The sequence below is a fragment of the Malus domestica genome, chromosome 17 (genome assembly GCF_042453785.1).
Source record: "Malus domestica chromosome 17, GDT2T_hap1".
NCBI lineage: Eukaryota > Viridiplantae > Streptophyta > Magnoliopsida > Rosales > Rosaceae > Malus > Malus domestica.
In genome coordinates, this window is record NC_091677.1 from 17,875,247 (window position 1) to 17,890,899 (window position 15,653).

The 15,653-nt window shown below is 37.2% G+C and overlaps 2 protein-coding genes across 2 annotated transcripts; one reads left to right on the forward strand and one right to left on the reverse strand.

Annotated features, from left to right (window-relative positions):
* Positions 1–6,645: 6,645 nt before the first annotated feature.
* Positions 6,646–7,641, forward strand: LOC103401765 (mitochondrial import inner membrane translocase subunit TIM23-2-like). The gene has a single exon (XM_008340484.4). It carries the CDS (start codon positions 6,867–6,869, stop codon positions 7,434–7,436), a length of 570 nt encoding a protein of 189 aa, XP_008338706.1. The 5' UTR covers positions 6,646–6,866; the 3' UTR covers positions 7,437–7,641.
* Positions 7,642–8,847: 1,206 nt separating this feature from the next.
* Positions 8,848–15,196, reverse strand: LOC103401764 (dihydrolipoyllysine-residue acetyltransferase component 2 of pyruvate dehydrogenase complex, mitochondrial-like). The gene is made up of 19 exons (XM_008340483.4): positions 14,911–15,196; positions 13,944–14,025; positions 13,293–13,369; positions 13,035–13,129; positions 12,910–12,950; positions 12,274–12,329; positions 12,112–12,186; positions 11,888–11,980; positions 11,484–11,720; positions 11,317–11,389; positions 11,031–11,119; positions 10,617–10,702; positions 10,461–10,536; positions 10,058–10,125; positions 9,904–9,970; positions 9,725–9,820; positions 9,535–9,637; positions 9,354–9,449; positions 8,848–9,270 (listed from the first exon to the last, which is right to left on the reverse strand). The coding sequence occupies exons 1-19, from the start codon at positions 14,947–14,949 to the stop codon at positions 9,200–9,202; spliced, it is 1,620 nt and encodes a 539-aa protein (XP_008338705.1). The 5' UTR covers positions 14,950–15,196; the 3' UTR covers positions 8,848–9,199.
* Positions 15,197–15,653: the final 457 nt, after the last annotated feature.

The following is a 15,653-nucleotide window of genomic DNA, read 5'->3' on the forward strand; positions in this document are numbered from 1 at the left end:
TCGAATCTCGTTAGCTTTCTGATCAAACATCTAATTTAACAAATTTATCGTTTGAAAAAAAAAGGCTAATATTTAAGTGGATACTGTCACTTAGTACTACGATCTAGTGGTATTCATCTTCATTAGTAAGTGAGAGATCTTAGGTTAGATTCTCGCCAAAGGCAAATTTGAACCATATTATTGCTAGCCTATTGTGAGGCTAAATCCACCCCCTCGTCTTAGTGTAGATAATATTGTTTCTTCAAAAAAAAATGAATACTTTACGTGTACTTGATGCGTGCCAATTCCTAGATTGTAGGAATTCCAAGACTTAGGATCTGATTGTGTCCATATCCAGATTAGATCGTGTGTTTTACAAAACAAGCATGGTCATTCAGTGGAGTTGCTAGGACGCAGCCTAGTGCCCCTGAGTAGAGTGATCGTGGCACTTCTACTCCGTTTGATACATCTCTGCAAGTAACTGTTGAGTCCATTACCATTCTTAAGTAACTACATTCGGATCAAACTTACTCCGGCCTTGAAAAATCATGGTCCCACAATGACTAATAATTCATATCTTCGACAAATAAATAAAAACATTGTTACCAAAGTGACAAACAGTTGCTTAGGCTATAAATTAAAAGGAAAAATAATGAAAAGAGCTTGAAAACTTTTAGTTTTAACGATAAGGACAAAATAAAGGGTAAAATGAATAGTACCATGATTGACTTTTTAGTGTAAAAATGTAGTTTTTCGTTAAAGTGAACAGTACTAGAAGTTTTTCGTTAAAATTTCCTAAATTAAACCGATGAAAGGTTGCTGACATGAATTGTGGTAGGTACCTATAAATTAAACGATTGCTTAGAGATTTTTTCACTCTTTAGGAATAACCTCAACGGCTTCATCCCATCCACAATCTTCAATATGTCCTCAATAAGGACAATTTCACTTACTATTAATCATCCATCAATTAGTCTACCAGCAAACATAGGCCTTAACCTACAAGGAACTTTAGTAGGATAAAATCACCTCAGCGGTGCAATTCCAAACTTCATCTTCCATGTTTCGAAGCTCACGTAGATAGACATGCTCCAAAACTCATTGTTTGGTTTCGTTCCTAGCACGTTATGTGTCTTAACAAACCTTCAGTTGCCTAATTGAGGACAGAATAATGTGTCGATTAACAACTTATGCTCTGCAAGCCAGCACTCTCTCTTGCTTGCTTAATCTTACAAATTTGACAATATTATCTTTGAGAGAATCCATTAGTTGCTTTGTTGCTGCTTTCCTTTACGAATCTGTCCACATCACTTCAATTACTTGGTTGGCGGTATTTATCACATTTAAGCCAATATGTATATTTTACATCGGGTAGTGCTAGAGATGTCATATTTTTAAACCATATTTTATAAACCACATGATGTGGTCATGACGGTTGGTCTTCTATTTTAAATTTTTTAAAGGGTAATGCTAGAGAGACTGTAAGATCCCACATCACCCAAGGGAGTGATCCTTATATGTATATTCTCATCCCTACCAAACACGAGGTCTTTTGGGAGCTCACTGGCTTCGGGTTCCATAGGAACTCCGAAGCTAAGCGAGAAGGAAGCCACAGTACTCCCAAGATAGGTGACCCACTGGGAAGTTGCTCGTGAGTTCCCAAAAACAAAACCGTGAGGGAATGGTAAGCCCAAAGCGGACAATATCATGCTACGATGGTGGAACAGGCCCGGGATGTGGTGGGACCCGGGCCGGGATGTGACAATTTTGGACTTAGATTGGATAGCATGCGAATTAAAGTTGAGGTTTTGAAGACAAGGAATTAGACAAGAAAGAGGAATCCTAGTTGAAGAGGAACATTATCTTATCCTATCCAACCTTATCTTATCTTATCAAATCTTATCTTATCTTATCTCCAGCTGCAAGGAGGAATCCTAATCACATTCTAATACTTTCTACCTGATTTTTAGAGTCCTAAAATAACTCAAAAACACCAAAACCCTTTCCTCCTTGGATTCAGCCATTTCCCCCTATATATATGAAATTCCTGCAGAGATTTAGGGTGTGCCGCGCCTATCATTCATTCAGTGAAGTTGCTGGAATTTTCAGAGTTCTTTCCATCTTTGTTTTAAGTTTCAATGTTAGATTGTTTTTTAGTTATGATGAACATGTGTAACTAAGTCTCTTTTTAGATAGAGGTGAATTTGAAGCCATGATTATATGTTTTATATAAATTGATTACATCCAGTTATTATTTCATAAAAGATGAATGTGATTTACTTATTTGCTTTATAGAAAACTTATTCTTGTATGTTTATTAAGGATGCATACTTAGTTTGCATGTAGAGATTTGATGCTAGAATATAAGGGAATTTCAACTAATCATTATGAACTTATATTTGTAAGTAGTAAAAGTCACTAGTCATGATTGAGTTAAGTAAATTCTTGGCAGGAGTATCATGCTTTTCATAGTTACGAATGTTTTGTCAATGCTTATGATTTTCACAAAACTTAATGATCTTTGAGATGTATCTTTATCATGCTTTTCATAGTTAGAGAACTTGAGAAGAATAATTTGGTTGCATCGCTGAGTCCAATTCAATGAACTTAAGAAAATCTAAGAATTAATTATTGTTGTTCACAGTTAATTTAGGGTATTGTCATTCATGGTTTATAGGAAGAATAACTGGAAATCAATTTGTATTATGTGTGGAGAAGAATCCTTTAGCTATCCTTTCATCCATATTTCATTCACAACTTAATTTACTTGCTGCTCTTTACTTTTGTTTTCATTAAATTCGTCTAAAATCCCCCCAGTCATTGTTTTGATGTTAGTTTAACTTAGTTTTCAGTTTTACAAGTTTAATTTGTGTTGATTAGCATCTCTTCTAATCCTCGGAATAAAACGATCCCTACTTACTCGTACTACGATTGCATAATTTATAGGGTTTAATTTGTGTGTTAGTTTCTACCACATCAGTCGAGCGGCGGGCTGGGGTCTAGCTTTTGGGCAGACTAGGCGAATTAAGTAAATTTATTATATACCGCATAAATAAGTGTCTGCTTATACTTAAAACATACATAATTTCATTGTGATACATAGCAAAATATAATGACATATAGATTATAAAGCATTAGAACATAATGAAATGGGGAACAAGCATATAATAAATAGGTGTTGATCTAAGTATTCAACAAGTCTCTTACAATTTATTAAGAAAATAAAATGCAAAATGAAAGTAATCAATTTTTTGTGTAAGTGAGAGTCACGACCTAGGCGGGTCATGGTGGGTTCCTAAGACTCTTTCTTAATTTTCAAATGCCTAAAGATTAATCGGGACCGTGACAACTGCCTAGCTCCTAGGCGGGGATTTTTAGAACAATGTTATTAAACACTTTAAAAAATTAGAATCAACATGGGACAAAATAAAATTGAACATCCAAAGTGAGAAATAGCCTAATAGTAGGGGGCGAATATGAAATTTATGTGTATAACATTAGTAAGGGCATCACTAATCATGGTACAAAATGCCTTGAAATGTGTACTTTATATTTTTGGTTGGCCGAAAAACCATCTAATGAAGAGATGTAAACGGAAAAATGCTAAGAATATGATCTTTTAAAATCACATTTCGTAAACCACATGAGGTAGTAATAAAGTAAGAAATGATGATTTAAAGAAGGAAAATCCTAAGGAAACCATATTTTTAAACCACATTTTGTAAATCATTTGATGTGGCAATAAACTAAGACTCCATAGTTAAAGAAATTTAAATAAAAATAATAATAATAAAAAAACTGTTAACAAACCAAGTCATGCAGTTCACAAAATTTGACTTTAAAAGATAGTCTTTGACACATCCCGACCGAGATCAAGGCATGCTGTCCATCACATGAGGGTGACGTAGCCATGTGCACAGTGTGGAAGCAATAAAGATAAGAAATATATGAATAATTAAAAACCAAAACTACTAGAGTGCACTACTAAATAGGAAGTGTTCGGAGTAAGATACAAGAGTAAATACTCCTAATCAAAGCATAGAAAGTCTAGGTGCAGTCCAGTAGGACAAGTACTAATTATACAGTACCATAAGATGTCCTACAATAATTTTGATATGTCAGAATGCCAAAATCCTCGTGCCCAGCAACATCAAGCTTACCTAAAACCTGGAGGGGCGCAAAACAGAAAACATGAGTGGGCAAAAACAAATGTTTTACAAAACCAATTCATTTATCAACATTTCTAACCCCTTACTGTAAAACATGTATAATTTTTTTCCAGAATCAAAATATAAGCATATAAGTAAATATATACATATATATGGCTGAATTCCTGTGGTAGTCTATATAGCTAAATATATATATTTTTTCCTAGAAAGAAATATGACATATTAATCGGAACCCCTGTGGTAGTTTGTATGGCTGAATTCATAGCTCAAAAGTCAATCTAGCCGGAGTCACTACAATGACTTATACGGCACTATATTGCGCAAGAGTCAGAACCAAATGAAAAGGTCTGTATGACAATACTGGGTTTAATATAATTATGCTCAATACTGCTCTCACATAATAGTTGGGCGATAAATCGCTAGTCACCTATGAGTCGGAACCATAGTAAAGGTCTATACGACAAGACTGTGCACCTAAATTGGATCCAATATGAGCATATGGTGCAGGAGGTGACATTATAAACAGGCATGTGTCATATCTCTGACTAAATCACAATCACCCTAGGTGCAGTTTTATGAGCTCAACATTATTCAATCACATATCACAACATCGATAATTCACATAACCAAACTTAACTCACCTGAGCTTACCTGAGCGTCCACAACACCACAATTATATATAATGCATCATATACCAATTCGTATGCGAAATATCATTTCATATGCATGGCATTCAAGGCATACTTCATTTAAACTTATTTTTCTGGGAAAATATCAAGTATATAAATATATATTGAAAATCAAAAGCCCACTCACTGGTATGTCGAAGGGTCGTAGCCCCCGAGTCGCCCTTGAACGCGCTCGTCCTCGAGATAAGTCTCACCTATATGCGAATTAACAGTTTTAGGACCTAAATCCCACGAGATTCACCGGAAAGCTCCTCGATATTCCGGCCAAACCTACAACTCGCCATTCTCGTTATTTCGACGACCAAATTCTTCCAACGAACCACTCCTAGCCTCGTGGGGACCTCCTTAAGCTACCTATAAGCTCCAAATTCCTTAAAACCTCTTTGACGTCAATCCGTGAAGTTTGAAAGGTTTTGGGTGTTGTCTGTACGTGAGAGAGGGAGAGAGAGAGTGAGTCCGAGGGTGAGAGAGTACGGGAGAGAAGAGAGAGAGAGGGAAAGTGTGTGTGTGTGTGTGGTCCACGTGGGTCACCAATCCAAAACTACAAAAATTAACATCTAAGTTCCCAAGGTATGTCACACACACACTACAATTTCAACGTCCAAAGATAAGACCGTCATTTTACATCTTCGATAGTAGTAATTCGGGATGGGTTGTGACAAAAACTGCTCCAAATTGCTCCATTTGGCTATTTATTATCATCTTTACCAATTGGAAAATAACTTAAAATACCAAAAGAAATGGAAATTAACTAAGTAAATGCAAAGAAATAAGTCGCATAAATATGCTCTTATCATCGACTAGCACCTAACGTCTTTTAGAACCTTGCAATAAGGACAAAAAAATGATTTTTGCTACAAAAATTAACAAAAACAACACATGGGGGCTAGAATATTCCTGCATCTACTACCACGCTACCACTTTTATCCAGCACTAGCAATAGGAGGTATTTATGCTAATCGATCAGTTAGTTTTGAGTTGGTTTATTATTTAATCGGCACAAAAATTGAAAGAAAAAAAAAAACTAGTTTTCACTATAAGAATATCGTCGCAAAGCAACATGACCAATAATATGATTCACAAATTGTTTCTATCTTGTCTTAATATTCATCGTTTGTGTGTTACAGTAGTCCGTGAACCACTTCCAACCTTCTTATGTCTTTATATGTGTAGTAAGCAAAAGCTGTGACAGTTTGGTGTTGGCGTGAAAAGATCAATCTTAAAATAGTTGACATTGGGGTCTTCTTGAACAAAAGAAAATCTACTACCCGTCACTAGTTCTTTCAACTTTTGTAACTGGCATCATCATTGTCTGATTGACACAATGAGAAACTCTACTATGCAAAGGATGATACCATTGACATCTAAAAATGTTATTGTGCACTACAACTTTATATATTTAAAAAGAAAAATATACTTGTAAGGAAGCAATGGAAAGAAAAAAAGTTTGAGAACCAAAGTGGAACAAACACTAAAGTTCATGAGGAAAATGTGTAATAAACTCTATTTATGCAAAACAAATATAGAGATTTAACTTTCCGGTAATTCTTTTGCTGACCAACAACAATTGTAGTGCACCATACTATCATTGAATGTATTTTGAAATAGAAGTTTTAGATTGGATTCTCGCTAAAAGCGAATATGAACTATACTATTGTTAGCCCATTGTAAGTTAAATCATCTCATTTTCTTTAACGTAGATAATATCGCTTATTAAAATTTAAACTCATATAATAATAGTAAGTTACTTATAAAAACGAATTTAAGAACCGTTAATATTTTCCGAGTATATATAATCACACATCTTTTTTCCTCTTATTCCAATTTTCAGCAGGAAGCCACCACACCACCGCCCTCGTCGATTCTTTCCTTCTCCTTTTCTTTTTTATTTTTATTTTTGGTTTTATTTGGCCAACTCGTCAAGGATCCTCTCTCTCTCCCTCTCACCCCCCGCGAAGGCCACTATCAAACCCTAACCGCCGCCCAACCCTAAAATCCTCCTCCTCTTCCCAATCTCTCTCTCTCCGCCATGGCGCATCACATGTCCCCTTCCGATCACGACCCCAACTCTGACTCGTCCAAGGCCCGCCTCTACAACCCCTACCAGGACCTCCAGGTCCCCATGCGAAACCTCTACCAGCTCCCTACCTCTCCGGAGTTCCTCTTCGTCGAAGAGGCTAAACGTCAGCGTCGCTCCTGGGGCGAGAATCTCACTTTCTACACCGGCTGCTCCTACCTCGGCGGCGCTATTGGAGGCGGCGGCGCCGGTCTCGTTTCCGGCGTTCGATCGTTCGAATCTGGAGACACCACCAAGCTCAGGATCAATAGGGTTCTCAACTCCTCTGGCCACACGGGTCGTGTTTGGGGAAACCGGCTGGGCGTGATCGGGTTGATCTATGCTGGTATGGAGAGTGGGATTCAAGCGGTCAGAGATACCGAGGATGTTTGGAATAGCGTTGCGGCGGGACTGGGCACTGGAGCGATTTACCGAGCTGCAAAGGGCGTGAGGTCGGCTGCGGTGGCCGGAGCCGTTGGAGGAGTCCTTGTTGGCGTTGCCGTCACGGCAAGGCAGGCTGCCAAGCGATACGTGCCGATATAATCATGGCAGGTTGCTTTTGATGTGAGTGGTGGTATTGTTGGCCTATTTATTTTTTCTTTCAGTTTGGTTAGTTTTCGGCAATTTTGATAGTCCGTCCCATTAGGAATCGGAGACGATGATAAACTGAAAATATTTGGGCAATGCATGATGAAGATGGTGTTGCTGTGTTTGGTAATATTATATGGAATTGATTATTGATTAACAAGTAGGTGAGCACGGGAGTTTTCGTTAAGAATTCTACTGTAATTTGTCGACTTGTCCTGATAACCATTAATTGGGATGCATTTAGGCTTGTGGGTATTCATTGTATATCAGCATTTCTTTAAATTTGCGGTCTTTTAATGGTTTAAACATGTGATGTGCAATGTTTGTTGGTGATCTTCTATTCTGTGGTTGTTGGTGTCATGGAATTGTTTTCATTTGATGCTGTTATCTTTCTTATCAAGAGTTTGTTCGTTCTCTATTTCATTGTAAGCGTGTTGACTTCTGACTTTAACATTGTCAAGGGATGTGTGAGTTGAGAACACATTACTAATGGGGTTTTTAAGAGGTTGGTTATCGTTTGTTTGATCACTGTTCAATACTTGTTTCTTTCGTGTGGAAACTGATGCTTAAGTGAGAGAGGGTGCGTGCTACGATTGCAGTCATTGGCATTTGTGCATTGTAGAATGTTCTGTTATGAGTTTGCAGACGAGTGAAGGTCTGGAGTTAGGCACTTGTAGGGTAGAAATTCTGTTGCACTGAATATCGATTTGAGTAATACTTGATGAGTGATGTAGGGCACCCATATTTTGAGGATGTTTAGGAAGTTCATATAATTTGATTGGGAATGTAAGGTTTTGTATGATCTTTCGTTGATGGCGGATAACATACTTATAGAAATTGAAACAGAGACAGAAATTGAGTTTGGTCTACAAATTATGAAATGCATGCAAGTCTTTGTCAAATTGGTTCATGGTAACAGATTTTTATGAACTAGTTTGATAAACTCCCAACACAATTGCTAAAGCGATGATGCTGGAATTGTCATATGCTTGCGGCGTTCCCTCCATATAGATTTGTGTCTTGCTTTTGCATTGTAGTGGATCTGGTTGAGCTAAAAAAGCAAGTTTTGGAGAGAAACGTCTTCTCTCTCTCACTCTCTCTCGCGAGTGTGCAGCATGGATACCTAAGTTTTAAGTTCTTTTCCTAACTTGTGTTATGAATGGATGTCCTAGTGGAAGCTATCTCGTTCAACTTTTAAACATATCATGTGAGACATCCCCACATCCGCCACAATTGTTATGTTTAAAACGCACGACACGAAGACATGGGTGCCGTCCATTTTTGTTCACCTGTTTGAGAGTTGAGGTACATTTGAGACTGCCTTGTCGTAGCTCGCGAAAAGATGTAGAGTTTTTCATGCCATCAGTAAGAACAAAACCACACCTAAAAACTTGCAAATATTGACAATAGTCAGAGGAAAAACAAAATATAGGGGTTAGAGTCAAATTTCTTATTACATACACTCTCTCTATACGGGCAAAATTTCGTCCGAAATCCGATGCCTGAAATTATCAACCCCTTTTATTTCAAAAGCTATGCCAAATTTGAATTAATTAACACTAGAGAATGGTTTCCTCAGTGATACAATCATCCGAGAAGCCCGAGTCGATGATTGGGAAGAACAGCTGGGGCATTATCATTCAAGCCCCTTGTCTTGACAAATCACACAAGGGAAAGAAAACAAAATTATTTGAGGCCGAGATCGAAAACCCGTCTACTTAGAGCAACATTGACTCAGGATTCTCAACGTAGCCTTTGAATGCCTTTAGCCATTCCGCACCAATTGCACCTATACAAGAGAGAGTTGCGCTGTTATTTCGTCTTTAACGATTCAGATTTTCAATTCCAAGCAGAAATTAGAGAGGGACATACCATCGATAACACGATGATCACAGCTTAGCGTTACAGACATATAGGATACAAACTTGTATAGTTCGGGCCCAGAACTAGGTACAACCCTCTTCTCAGCTGCTCAGAAAAAGAACAAAAAAACACAGAATAAGCATAAAGACAACTTTGGTCCAAAGAAACATGATTTAAGTCCCAACCTTACCTGATCCAACTGCAAGAATGCCTGATTGAGGAGGGTTAATAATGGCACAAAATTGTTTGATGCCGAATGGACCTCCCAAATTTGTCACCGTAAATGTGCCTCCCTGCAAAAAGAATAAACCAAATTTAGGTTAATATCACAAGGCTATCATATAGAGCAGTGCTGCCAATAAAGGACAAATTTCATCAACCTCGTAATCTTCTGGCTTTAAGCTGTTTTCTTTGGCTTTTTGGGCCAGCTGCCTGACCTCCTCGGCTATGCTGGATAGTCCCTTCTTGTTTGCGTCCTACAAATTTAACAATGTAGATTCAGGCAAATTGCTGTTATAACTAAGTGATTCAACAATATAGGACCAAGCCAATCACTCACCCTAATGACGGGTACAAACAGTCCATTTTCTGTCTGCACAGCAACATTAATGTTCACGTTGTGAAACCTGAGAATAGAAACCGTAAAGGAATGTTACAACTTACTTCAGGTGGAATATGGAAACCTAATTAGAAATGTTTGTATCTAAACTCACTGGCGGATGTAGTCATCTGTCCATGAACTGTTGCATTGAGGAACCTTTTGAAGAGCCAAAGCAGCAGCCTGCAATAATAGTTACATTGGAGTGAATCTACAGTTGGAAAGGTACCATATACCTCCAGTATACTTGATTTTTATTTTCTCTTACAAGAACTCTCATAACTTAACAAGGTTCTCGTTATCTCTAGAACTCAGTCTCCCCCTCGAGACACCTTTTATGATAGACTAAAAGTCATTCTGATAATCATGAGATTTCATTCCCTAACTCTACAGATCAAAAGAACCCGTTATCCCATTCTGCACTTAAGCACCTCATAACTTCCATTGGTCTTACCATGGGGGGAAATTTGTACCATAATTGGCCGCTCAAAAATTTCAGTGAAGGAAGAATCTTGTACCTTAATTACGAGATCATTAACAGATATCCGCTTCCCACCTGATGCCTCTTGTAATGCATTGAGTTGGCCTCTCAAACTGCAGATAAACAAGAGTTAAACATATCCAAAGTTACGCAGTTAGTTCAATTTTAAAATGTTTAAGAAACTTATACTCACTCCATTAGTCTATCGACGCATGTATCTACCGTCAAATAATAATGAGGAATTGTTTGCTTTGAGAACAATAATCTTGAAGCTGTGATCTGCAAAAATCATACCAGCGATAGCTTTAGAAAGAATAAAGTAAAGTTCACAACAGAGATTAAACAATTAATAGATGAAAAGTACTTGAAAAGCGTAAGTGAACCAAACCAAATAAACGTATTTAAAATTTTCAGAGATAGTACTTCAGGTGCACCGAAGAAATAAGCAAGTAGTGAGGACTGAATTGATACAATTTACAAATGCAAATCTCTCTAACACAAAACAAACAGAAGATATCAGCCTAGATATTACTTAGAAAAAATTTACATTGCATCCTCTCAATTAATTATGACATAAAACAAGTACAATCATTACTTCTAATATTACCTTCCGTATCTGAGAATGGGCGATATCGGTATAATCTAATGCTGCAGGTGCTGCACCCTTAGCTTTAGGAGCTTCCTTCCCATGAGAAGCTACATAATCATGAGAAAACAAAAGCAAAAGATTAAACACAATTTATATCCATCAGCTGGATTGGCTTTTTTTTTTTTTTCAACCAGAAGAAAAATGGTAGACAAAGGTCCAAGACGAAATCAACAAAAAAATAAATAATAACATAGCAAAGAATAACAAAAGTATTAACACGAGTTTTGGGTAATAATATTGATACCCAAATACTCTTCAACATCAGCCTTCACAATGCTTCCATCAGGACCTGTTCCTTTGATACTTGAGAGGGGAACCTAGAAAACACAGAAGTCAGAAATGGCGCATGATGGTAAGTGTTTCCTACCATCAAATGATAATAATTCAGCCATAGAATTCTGCATGGCATACCTTGTGCTCTTCAGCCAAACTTCTTGCCAAAGGACTTGCGAATATGCGATCTCCAGAAGGGGTAGCAGCAGGAGCTGCACTGGGCTTTGAAACCTTTGGCTCTGGCACTGGTTCTGCAACCACCTCTTTTTTGGGCAGGGTAGGCTCAGAAGCCTCTTTAGCTGCTGCAGGTGCCGATGGTGTATAATCTTTAAATTTTGCAATATCATCCTCCTCTTCAACAGTTATTGCAATCACCTATGTGCCAAAACCATTAGCAAGTGCTCATATTATATCAAGATGTTTCTTTCTATTCAATCTAATTTATCCACGTTATTAATCAGTCCAACACAACCAACCACAAGCAAAGGAAAGACGAAATATAAATCTACCCAAGCCCCATAACAGTTAACTAGAATCAATACCTCTCCAACTTTGATCCCTTGGGTCCCATCTGGTCGTAGAATCTTGGCAAGATAACCATCTTCCATGCATTCCATCTCCACTGTAGCTTTATCCTTAACAGGTCATTGGATGAGGTACATGTCAGGCTTCCATCATAAAAAGAAGCACATAACAATTACAGATGTTCATTTTATTCAATCAACAGAGCTAACAGGTAAGTGGATGTAAAGTACAGAAAACTTACAGTTTCAACTTCACATAGAACTTCACCAGGAGAAACTTTATCACCCTCTTTCTTCAGCCACCTAGCAATATTACCCTACAAATAAATAAAAAATGATGACTTAGAATGGAGCAGTAAATTTTCAAAGGTATGATAATCCAATAACTTCAAAACAGTACATACCTCAGACATAGTGGGTGAAAGAGAAGGCATCCCAATTTCTTGGTGTGGAGGGAGGCCTGAAGTGCACATGTTTCTTGACGAGTTAGATGATCATATAACTCTAAATAACATGTTTGAGGATTACCAAATTAACGGAAGAGTGCAAAATAAAGAAGATCACACTTCAAAAAGGGATGCAAATCACTTCAATGCCCAAAACTAGTGAAATAATATATTCACAATAAATCATAGTATCACATTAAGAAAACTATTTCTCTATGAATTAAAGCAGCAGGGATCAAAAAAATATAATACAGAAATCATTATTAGGAGATTAATAACTAGTACCCACCCTCAACCGTAAAAATATCCAAATAGAGCTATGAAATGAAAAAAAATAGAAACTACAAAGCCACAGTGATTGATCACAATATTACACTTTCAATTTCTAGCACGGATGAGTTCGAGAAATCTATGAACAAATAGTTAAGTTGTTATAGTTCTATGTTGTAAACTTGTATCATTGAAGCAAGCTCTTATAGCGACATGAAGTCCATCATCATACTAGCCTATTCAGAGAGGCAAAAGCCAATGTGCACTCAAGGACATAAAAATACAAAAAGAAATTATCGAGATGCAAAACACCAAGAGGCATACCTGCATCAGATGACAAGCCTCTGCTCAACTGCACCTGAATACTGATATAGGGAAAAATAGATGTATCAAACAAGAGTTGTACACACATACACACAGACAAAGTAACAAAATCTATCACAGCATACCATGAAAGCTGTTTGTTGAATACCGATCCAGAAATTGAACTTCCTAGTTTCCTTGTCATTGGGATATCCCTGGTAAATGTACCTGACACTGACTTCTGCAAAACATGACAGGTGACAGCGTTATAATTCATACAAAGTTCACTAGTGACAATTCATTTAAAAGTGTGTGACAAGATAAAAAAAAAAGGAAGAAGCAAAGATGGGACATTTTATAATATTTCTCCTATTATTAACATGATAAAAACCAGTTTAACTTACAGTGCTACTGCTGAAAGACCTAGAACCGCATGCTCTTTCTGAAGGCACATAACTGTGGCGATGAACGCTCAATATATCTGAAGCAAAAATTGATTGTTAAATCAGCTAAACAAATTTAAAGAAGCATTTAAGTGCATAATTAAAAACCCAAGTGTCTTGTTGTATTCAACAGATGCCACAGATCTTGTGTCACACATTGTACAACAAGATACCTTTAACAAAATCAGTACTAGGAAAACCCTGGACTCCAGCTTAAGCATGATAAGGAAATGTAACTGAAAATAATTGCACATAGTATTGTCCAACTGAATACACATATATATGTTAAGTACACGGAGTCAAGTCATCAGGTCAACCAGTTTTCAATTTCACACGGAAAACCAACATAAATAGATAACAAAAGACCAGCTTCAATCTCATATTTACAACATCACTGTATTTAATCCTCTAATATTGAATCATCAGGTCCGAAGGACATATTCATGAAAAAACATATAGACATCATCAATTGGATTAATTAGCATAATTTATCTGGAATAGCAACTTCTGTTTCAATGATATGCAAGATTAGCATAACAGATGGAAAGGAAAAAATAGCTCTTGACACAGACACACACACACAACACAAAAAAGGCATTCCATTTAATTTACCACTAGAGGGTTGAACATCATGTGAAAACCAACGAACCAAGTGTGCTTGCTCTTGCCATAGTAAGTTAGGAGCATTCCGTAACTGCAGTGAACACGAATATAGTACAAAATTATATGTAAAGAAACGTCGTGATAACATAGAAACCATCAGCTTCATAGATTAATGCTTGAAATATATCTAAATCAATGATATAAAGCACCAAAAAGAATAGAAAAACAAAACAAAAGACAAGAGCATATTTATATAATTGCCTATGTTATCTGGGCAACGTAAGCTTGTAATCAACATTTGGTCATCGGCTCATGGTAACTTTTAAGCCAAATTCAAAAACTTATGTCAACAATACACAGCGAAAAACTAGATTTTACAGGTCATGGACTCATGGTAACTTTTAAGCCAAAGTCAAAACTTATGTCGACAATACACAGTGAAAAACTAGAATTTACAAAAGCATGATGCTCTGCCTACAATTCAAAACTAGTGAAATTCAAATTAAAAACACCCTGGACATAGTAATCCTAAATTACCCAATTGAGAATTAATTCCGGAATTTACACTACCTCCATTTATATGCACACACCTAGCTTCAACAATCAAACAGAAGCTCATAAGAAAATAAATTAAATTACATTTCCTACTTGCTACCGAACTTCGAGTAACCCGAAAAATAAAGGAAAAGAATGGTGAAGTATAAACAGATTCATCCAATCATTATCCCATCTGGTGACTACAAATATTCAAGTGAATTAACGGCGGTAAATTCAATACCAAACAAGGCTGAGATTCAAGATTTGTGGAATTTAAACAGTAAAAACAAGTGCTTGGCCACAATCCCATTAACCAAACAGGCTCTAAACCCAGAATATCAATGCCTAAACAAAATTCTGACAATTAACACGCAAAAAAGAGCAAAAAATAGCACTAAGTTCACGAGAGATGGGGAAAATGGTGAAAATTGAGGCGCACCTTTTTGGAGTGGTGGATGATACGAGATGCGTAAGTCATTTTTGTCCGGTATCAAACTGATGAAACAAACAGTACCCGAGATATCAGTGGGAATGGAAGAGGAACCGGTGGAGTTTAGGGTTCAATGATCGAAACAGATCGCACTGGCTTTGCAAATTGTGTATATATAAGAGCAATTCCACCCGCGTCAGCACCCAGCCCACCCATATAGGCTTTGCGTCAGCATCGGCTCATTTATCCCACTTAAGTGAACAGTAATAGATCTCAATTAACAAAAATAGAAAAAGCATCTCCACCTCTAACAAAAAATAGTTCAATCAATTTTATTAAAATATTATTATTTTTTATTATAAAATAATAAAAAAATAATCATTTTATTTTTTATTTCTAACTTTAATTTTTTTTCTGGGGAAAAACGTGATCAAACGGTTCAGTTTAAAAGTGAAATTCAAATTTTTTTTACCGTTGGAAATCCAACGGCAGAAATTGGGCCATGTCGCCCACCCGAGGGAGATGTTAGTGCGCCTGCGTCGCTGATTTTGTTGTCTGCTACTCGCGCCCACGCGCGCGTGTAAAACACACGCCAGGCGCAACAACACAAATGGCCCGGTCCCAAGGTTTGTCAAAAATGGGCTGGTCTGGAGACCAACTTGGGTTGGGTGCCAGGCAAACACATGGGTTGGAGTGGATCGGCTGAGTCCCAGCCTATTTTTTCCACTGGGTGCTGCCCTTTTCTTGCTCCG

Bases quoted from the DNA above. Each gene is read 5' to 3' on its own strand.
- LOC103401765 (XM_008340484.4), top strand. From the start codon at position 6,867: ATGGCGCATCACATGTCCCCTTCCGATCACGACCCCAACTCTGACTCG.
- LOC103401764 (XM_008340483.4), bottom strand. From the start codon at position 14,949: ATGACTTACGCATCTCGTATCATCCACCACTCCAAAAAG. The intron at 13,370-13,943 runs GTAAATTAAATG...TTTTTGCTTCAG, and splicing joins TGATGTTCAACCCTCTAGTG to ATATATTGAGCGTTCATCGC. The intron at 10,537-10,616 runs GTGAGTATAAGT...GTTTATCTGCAG, and splicing joins TGCGTCGATAGACTAATGGA to TTTGAGAGGCCAACTCAATG.